General features: G+C 43.5%; 1 protein-coding gene across 1 annotated transcript; it reads left to right on the top strand.

The window, feature by feature from the left end:
* The first annotated feature begins 4,253 nt into the window (after positions 1 to 4,253).
* Positions 4,254 to 6,563, top strand: LOC119161176 (uncharacterized). The gene is made up of 3 exons (XM_037413532.2): positions 4,254 to 4,412; positions 5,263 to 5,859; positions 6,343 to 6,563. The coding sequence occupies exons 1-2, from the start codon at positions 4,407 to 4,409 to the stop codon at positions 5,854 to 5,856; spliced, it is 600 nt and encodes a 199-aa protein (XP_037269429.2). The 5' UTR covers positions 4,254 to 4,406; the 3' UTR covers positions 5,857 to 5,859; positions 6,343 to 6,563.
* The last annotated feature ends 2,171 nt before the right edge of the window (positions 6,564 to 8,734 follow it).

Here is an 8,734-nt window from a genome sequence, read left to right as displayed (position 1 = left end):
ATTATTATGAGATGCAAAGCGTAGCTACAACGACAGCCACATTGATAATAATAATAATAATAATAATAATAATAATAATGTTTATATCATCATCCGTCATGAACTTGTTAACAGCGCAACGCACAACACTTGAAACACAGCAAAAGGAAAGGGCATGTTCGGCGCATGTCGTGATGTAGGGTGCCAGTACCTATATATATATATATATATATATATATATATATATATATATATATATATATATATATATATATATATATATATATATATATATATATGTGTGTGTGTGTGTGTGTGTGTGTGTGTGTGTGTGTGTGTGTGTGTGTGTGTGTGTCACCTTTTTTTAAATGCAATAGCGAACTTCGGCGTCTTTGACCCTATCTATCTATCTATCTATCTATCTATCTTCTACACGTTTACGTTTGGGTGCTCTCGTGGTCACCCCCTTAACTTGGCGAGAACCAAAATAGCATGGAAGGGTAAGATGGTTTGACGAATATGACGCGCTGGTCAAGACATGAATAATGTCACAATCTCGTCATGTACGTCGTCAAACACTTCCCGCCAGAGAGTGGCACATGCCCACGAGTGGATATGTGCCGCTGGTATGCGGGTATGTGCTACAGGTGATTGACACTAAGTATCTACCCAGGTACGACGAGAACACACATGGGCAATTTCAACACGCGAGCGTTAAGAAATACCCGACATCGGTAGCACCAAACCGACGAATGCAAAGAATAGACTCACTCCCTGGATTTGGTGCCGACTGGTTGGGCCCCCGCGGTCTCTGACGACAGTGCAGATCCGCCCGACTGGGCTCCCCCTACGCCATCTCCTGCCGCCGACATGAGCTCTCACTGAAAGGTGCCCCGTCGTTGGACTCCTGCGACCATGTCCATCTTTTCTATCTCCTCTTTACTTCCGTCGCTCACTGTCCCAGCGCCTTGCTCTCTCCTTCCCCCTCTCTATCTCTATACCTTTAATCCTATCCTTTTAATCCCTCCTTACCCCCATCCCTTGTGAGTTACTGTTGAGGCGTCACACTTTGTTGCAGACAGTTACGGGGCTTACTTTTCTCTTCTTTTCCCTTTAAGAATCGCAATCACACAATGCAAAGAATAAATGTCAGGGTCTCAGCTGGAATCTAAGCCAACCATTCTGCGTGGCATTCAAGCATTTTACCAAAGAGCTACGCCAGGTCTCAGAACTACTTTTCAAATAGACGCTACTCATCGTGAAACGTCAGTAGTGGTTGCAGTGCTCCCTACCCAATTTTATAAACATTACATGTATATGTACTCCTTTTATACAGCCGTCACGTCGAGTTAACGTCAGTTGTGGTTAGTTGCCATGCGCTAAAATTGATTTATGTAGCAGTGTGCAGGGCCAGCATCCTCACGGGCATGAGCGCTTCATATCAGCTTCTGGTGTGCTAATACGCATGTTCCAGTTGGCATCGTTGCGCAAGTGCGAACAGCTGAATAAATAAATATCTGCAACTCTTCAACATATGTCTGTGCGTGCAACATTTTGAATATATTTGGCGTCGTTTGATGACGAGTCGCAGAATAAAAAAGTTGCAACATGGTAACCTCCCCTCCACATGCTTCGCATAACGTCAATTCCCAGGTGCGTAGGGTATGCCAAATTTTTCTTACTATAAAGAACAGTTGTGAGTCAGCGCCGTCTTTTCTTTTTCTCTTTTGCTCTTTCCTTGTAATATATTTCAAGTGTTGTGCTGTTAACAAGTTCACGATGGATCTCAACAAACTGGCCAAATTTACCGTCTTACTGCAATAAGTTTCTATCATCATTGTCTATTTCAAGCGCCCTCAGAAGGGACATTACCCACATAACAAGAATTCTTCAATGAAATGGGACGAGCACCATCCGTGAACCCACGTGTTTGAAAGTAGCCTACCTGAAGCCCTCGCTTTTAGAGATTGCGCGGGAAAAGGCAATCTGCTCGTGTTATACATCAACTAAAGGCGCAAGAGAGAGAATGAAGAATTATGGCAGCTTCATATTAGTGGTACCAAGCTTAAAGGAAGAGCAGAGCGGGGTCGCCTTCCTTGTTTTTCATCTTTTGTTATTATTTTGTATTTTTGGTCTTCCTATTGTTTTATATGTTTATTTTCTTTATTTCTCTCTTTTTTTCTCCTTATTTTATCTTTCTCCTGCTTTCTATCTTTCTTCCTCTCTCACTGTCTTTCACGTGTTTCGCTCAATTCGCTCAGCTGCAGTTTAGCACTCGAAAATGCTGTACTCAGCAAAAGGACTTACCCAATTCTTGAGTCGCATACCTAGCTGTGGTGCCTTTCTCCAAACACTGCAGCTTTTAAGGCCATCTTAAACATGCAGGTGCGCTGTTGAAACTGCATAAGTAAAAAATGGAACTTACACTACCGTATGACGCAAAATGTTCAGTTTTGACGTATAAGTGGTTTTTATTTTTCGGGAGAAAGGGGGGGGGGGGGCGTAGGATAATTTATTTTAGATAAAACAATAAAACGGCTTAAAGTTACTCTCATGTCATTTCCCGTTACGATGGGGACGCTTATAGAACCTGTATATTCTTCCTTCCAATGAACAGCAAGTACACACAAAAGCCTGATATCTGACACAACTGCCTCCTTCTTTTTTTTGCAGAGAGGGCTACATCCACATTATATTCGTACCTGGAATTTCGTTCTTAAGGATGATATTTGCTGATGTTTACGTCCCAAAACCACCATATGACTGCAATAGACGCCATAGTCTAGGGCTCCGGAAATTTCGACCCCTGGGGTTCCTAGGGATGCGCCTTTATCTAAGTACACGGGCCTGAAGCATTTTCTACTCCATAGGAAATGCGGCCGCCGCATCCAGGATTCTATCCGCGACCTGCGGGTTGACAGCCGAGTGCATTAACCACTTGACCACCATGGTGGGTAGAATTTTATTCTTGTCTGAGTTTCTATAGAATTGCTCGCAATGAGTAAGGGAAAAGCTGTGAATTTGCATCATTGAGGCGTATACGACTGTAGCTCTAGAAGTATGGACATAAAGCACACGTGGTTTCTCTTTTTATACTCGGCGAATCCTCGTTTTAATTGCTTCTATATGATACTCTTCAAGAAATATATAAAACAAAGAGGAACAACATTGCTAACCTTCAGTCATGCTTTCGATAATGAGTTGACCTATACCGGCACGTTAAATCAAAAGGGGACCTCAATTCGTGAACAATTTTCGGGCCATCTTGTCTTCTAAGGCTCATGTTGGTCATTTTATGGGAGCCTGAATTTCTTGTTTCTTATACTTTGGAGAAAAATTATATTTTACAAACGCCTTAGACCATGAGTGAAACGTCCAAGCCCACCGAATTCCTTATTCATTTATGGGATATCCCTTGGGCCATGTTTACTTCACAAACAATTCGTTCCTTTTTCTTGTCTCACATCTGTCGGAAGTACTGTTACAGTGTGCGTTCCTGTCGAGCACCCAACAATTTTAAACAAACAAATAATGCCCTCGAGACAATGCCGCTTCTTCAGGAGCGTCTAGAGCAGCGACCCATTTGCGCAACTCGGCTTTCCCGTTCGGAAAGCCCGTCTCTTTCCGCCTCAGATTCCGGAATTCTCGCTTGTTTTTCTTTTTTCCCTTTATACTTACTTTCGCATATCTGTTCCTTCCCTGGAAATGGAAATGGTCCGCTGCTTATTTCCGTGAACTCTGCAACTGCTCGTGTGGGTCGCCCACAATCGTCGCAAGGCAACGCTTCGTAACACATCAAATATGCATGAGAGTCCATCACCTAATCGTTATCTTGCCTTCCCGGCGTGCTCTCTGGTTTGGATGTCGCTGGGAAAATGACCACTAGAGATTACCTCGCACGTAACTGAATGAACACAAGCAGGGGGAAGAGGGAGAGGAAAAGAGAGAAAGAAGCAGAGAACGGAGAGCAAAGACATAGAAGTGAACCAATAATCACTCGGACGTCATGAGCCAGCAACGGAGCACGGGGGGAAAGGCGGCGGCTGCATGGGGGAGAGTATACCGACTGTTTCCGCGCCAATGCTCGTGCCCGTGCCACCGCGTGCTGCCGAGAGCACTTGCAAGGCCAAACGAACCCTCATCACCCTCCTCGCATGTGTGTCCTCTTGCCACACAGCCGATGAGTGAGCGGCAAAGAAAGTGGCTGTTGCGTCCATCTTTGTTTGTTGCGCACCATTTTCTTGCGGCGCGACGTCATCCTGTGGCTCGATTCCCAGAAATTCCTTCTTTTACATTCGCCCCCTCTCTCCACACAATACCAGACTGTCTATAAAAGCTAGTGCGCTCGGCAAAAACTTTACATCTGCTCTGAAAGAACGAGTCAGTATTATTTCGCCGATCGCAGACAACTGGCGCCCTGCTTAAGCATGAAGGTGAGGATCGTGGGGTTTGTCTGTTTTCGACCTTTCGTTGTATATGAATATCTGCATGAAATTACTCTTGACCTAAGTAAAAGTGTGTTTCTATGTGGTCACTATTGTTTGGTGTGATGATGATGATGACGCTTCCTAATAATATACACCCTTGAAATGGGGCGATGACAACTAGTCACCTAGGCTGGTTGAGTTAAACTGGTTCTACTGAATGTGTAGTACGCCATATCTCACCTGTATAGTCTTTTAGTTCATTGTAGCTCTCATCGCTCAGCGTGCTCGCAACTGTCACTCCGTTTTATTCATTTGCACTGGAAATACCTCTGTAGTAGAGTGGTCTTACGTTCGAAAGCGCGCAGTGGTGAATTGAAACTTTACTGTCTACAACGTGGATGTGAGTTTTATTTTACCCTTAAGATTATTATGCCTGCACAAAATGTCTAAAAGGGTCGTTACCATGGAGATACATTGAACAGCGTTCAGTGTCTGTTGCAATTAAGAGCACCAGTCGACCTACTGGTACTCTCAGTTGCATTATCGGCCGTCGGTATTAAGTTCTGTATTGAAGTGACGTTTGCTTTGTGTTGATCTAATCACTTGAATATAGTCAATCTCCTTATCATCTTTCGCAATGCCCTCACACGAGTAGCATAACTTAATTTGAACTGACTTAAATTTCAACTTTCATAATGTGCTCGTACGTAGAAACTAGGCTCAGCAGTGCAGTACGACAAATATATTTTCGAGACTGTGAGCGCGTAGAAGGCTGATTGAAATTCTGCGTCTAGAGGGATCTAAACAAATAAAACGAAGCACAGATATCAATCTTAGTCTTCTTGTCTATTCGCAGCTTCTTTGCCTCGCTGTGTTTGCCGGCGTAGCATGCCTTGCCTTCGCCGAAGAAGCCAAGAAAGACGAGAAGGCTGCCGGCAAGGATGAGAAAGTAGAAGGCCGTGGAGGCCTGCTCGGAGGCTATGGTGGCCATGGCGTGTACGGCGGAGGTATCGGACCCGGAGTCGGAGGTGTCCCCATCGGAGTCGGAGGCGTTGGTCCTATTGGTGGTGGCGGCTACGGGGGCGGTCTTGGTGGTGGCTACGGTGGCGGTCTCGGTGGTGGCTACGGTGGTGGTGGCTATGGCGGTGGCTATGGGGCCGGATACGGCCAAAGTGCCGGAGGCTTCCAGGGTGGCTACAAGCAAGGAGCTGGAGGATACAACCAGGGCTCGGCAGGCTTCGCTGGAGGTAACCAATTCAGGAACGTTCAGGGCTACAGCAACCAGCAAGGGTACAGCTCCAGCACAGGCTTCTCCAAGACTGACTCGAACCGCTATGGAACCGGTTACGGTCAGCACTCGGGTGGATTCGCTGGCGGCTCCGCTGGTCACAAGACCGGCTTCGGAAGCCAGAGCCACGGCCAACACTTTGGTGGCGGAGTCGGATATTAGAAGGTAATAAAACCATGATTACGGTGCCTTCTACTATTGCGGGCGTTTTATCAGTGCCAAGAAACTGTAAATTTGTGCCAACGTTTTAAAACACAATTGCGTGATTATTCATGTTCACTGGGATTTTGTAACATGCATGTTTATATGTATTTATCATTGTTGAGTTTTCGTAATTCGGCGCAGAGTGTAAAACCTTATCTCTGGTCTTTGATGACTTGCTTCTTCCATGATTATTTTATGTTTGAACGTTGCCGTAAAGGTCGCTAATATAACCACACAGTTCATGTTTGTCTGACAAAAATACAGGCAACGCATAAATCAGGAAGTAATTATTTTTAAGAACAGCACATCCTTCCATGGCGTTCTAGAAAAAGATATTTCAGGTATGGTGTGAGTAGTGCACTATTTTTTGCGCGAACGTATTGAAAGAACAACTTCAAAGACTACATTTTTTTACTTCTATTTGTTTTTGTCTCTTTGTTTCAGGTCTGAAGCATCACGTCTAGTCGTCTTTTAATCTTACCTGCTATCATGTTCTACTCTCACTATCGCCCACATCTCCACCGAAGGCAGAAGAAAACCATAACGGCTGATGAAAAACGTTCAGCTCAACTTACCAAAAATGAAAATGCAATGCCACAGAACTTAAAATGGTTCTTTTTAAAAAGAAAATATTTTTTTTCAATAAAATATACATTTGCAATATACGTCTGTCCTTGCATAAATGTGGGAGCCCCGGCTGCGAGTCGCTCCAACTCATGGCTGAGCGCGTCCTGAGCAGCCGGTTTTCAGTACACCGGCAATATTCTAATACATATGGTATGGTATTAGTTGTACACCTCCTTGCTACAAAACTTTTATCGAAAGATGAACACAGGACAAAAGAAAAAGGAACCCATACAGTGTGACATACCATACTTCGCCTTATGTCTTTCAACCTGATACTTTTCTCCACGAAGAGTGTTAATTGGTCCACTTATTCACCCTATTGCGCTGCATATATCTGGCTATCAATGGTAATTTATTCAAGCGACCGCTTTTTACGGCCGTTTCTACAGGCACAAAAAGTTATAAATTTAGAAACTCCAATCGGTGTGAATTTGTCTGCTAAGAAGTTAGTTTCGTTGCGTAATCTATCGTCATGTTAAAGAGGCGCAGAGTACATACCACCATTATATGCCAGAGATGTGAGTGCGGCTCGCTACTCAAGGTGGTAAGCAGTATAAAAATGGTGGTTAACGCAATCAAAAAGCCCCCAGAGACACAAACAGCTACCGTTCTAAACGACTGAGTTACCGATATATTCAGAAATTCTCCTTAACATGAAGCCTCGGCAAGTTTTGAGAGGATGGCGCTATCGTTACTCTTGACGTATACGCATCCAAGTAAACGCAATGGGTGTATTGGAAATGTTCACGTCAGCTTTCACTTGAGCTACACTTGAATAATTTTAAGTGGCACTTCAAAGTTAAGGTATATTCCCCACGTGCAAAGTTAAAGGTTGGTCGATTTGGCAATAATCCATTTAGGAGTTCTTCACAGCGCACTAATGCTTCAGCAGAGAGTAAGGCAGACTCATGGAGGATTGTAAGAACTCTTTGTATATAGATGTGTGTGTTCAAACACATCAAAATGTGCACTTTTGAACTTGAATTGCTATACTACATTGGTATTATTCTAATTATAAAAAATTATGTATCTGCGAATGTAAAAAAATTGAGTAATGTGATTGAACACAGATTGTAAGTTCATCATCTGGCTCGCTGTCACTTTGACATGATCTCAAACCAGTGGCTGTGCGGGAACAGGGTGTTCTTCAAGGTTATTTCTAATTGCTATTTTAAATAAAATTTTTATGGCAACCATGGGCAGGTTGTCTGAACAATCAGTGTGTACGGCGGAAACGCTTGGTCGCTATAATGTTGTGTTAGAAGGGATAATAATAACTTTATTAAACGTAAGAGACAAATAGGCTAAGAAAAATATGGGAGATAATATTTGTTGTAATTATGAAGTCATTGGGGAGAAAATTAAGCAGACAAGGAGATAACTTAGCGCTGGCAGCAACTGAACATTCCACCTTCGAAGAATGCGTCCGATGCCCTACCAACAGAGTTACTGCGGTGATCATCCCAACACCCTCTTAATGGGGTATATATGCATACGCCAAAACGAGGACATGATGATGACCGCTGCTATAGCTCAGCTGGTAGAGCATCGGATGCCTTATTTGAAGGTTGCAGGTTCGGTCACTGCCAGCACCAAATTATATTTCGGTCTAGTTTTTTTTTTTCATTTACACTTAAATCATATTTACTACAAAATATATCCCGATTATTTGCTTTGACTTTCTTGTGAGTTAATTCTAAAGAATATTCCTTCCAGCAAAGCAAAAGAAGCACCTGAAGTTCCCATTCCTTCGTTTCAGCTTGGTAATTACGTTGAGCACAGTTAAGCCATCATCATCATCAGCATCATCATCAGCCTGACTACGTGCACTGCAGGACCAAGGCCTCTCCCATGTTCCGCCGTTAACTCGGTCCTGTGCTTGCTGCTGCCAATTTATAGCCGCAAACTTCTTAATCTCATCTGCCCACCTAACCTTCTGTCTCCCCCTAACCTGCTTGCCTAACCAAAAAAACAAGCAGGATTTTGAACAGGCTACTCAACAATCGACCACATTCATACTATCAATCAGGTAATAGATAGATTCTCAGAATATAATCAACCACTATACATAGCCTTCATAGATTACGAGAAAGCGTTTGATTCAGTAGAAATATCAGCCGTCATGCAGACACTGCGGAATCAGGGCATCGATAAAGCATATATAAACATCCTGGAAGAAATCTACAGGAGATCAACTGCTACCACAATG

This window comes from Rhipicephalus microplus, chromosome X (genome assembly GCF_043290135.1).
Source record: "Rhipicephalus microplus isolate Deutch F79 chromosome X, USDA_Rmic, whole genome shotgun sequence".
NCBI classification, from domain to species: domain Eukaryota; kingdom Metazoa; phylum Arthropoda; class Arachnida; order Ixodida; family Ixodidae; genus Rhipicephalus; species Rhipicephalus microplus.
This window is presented reverse-complemented; position numbering and strand designations above follow the sequence as displayed.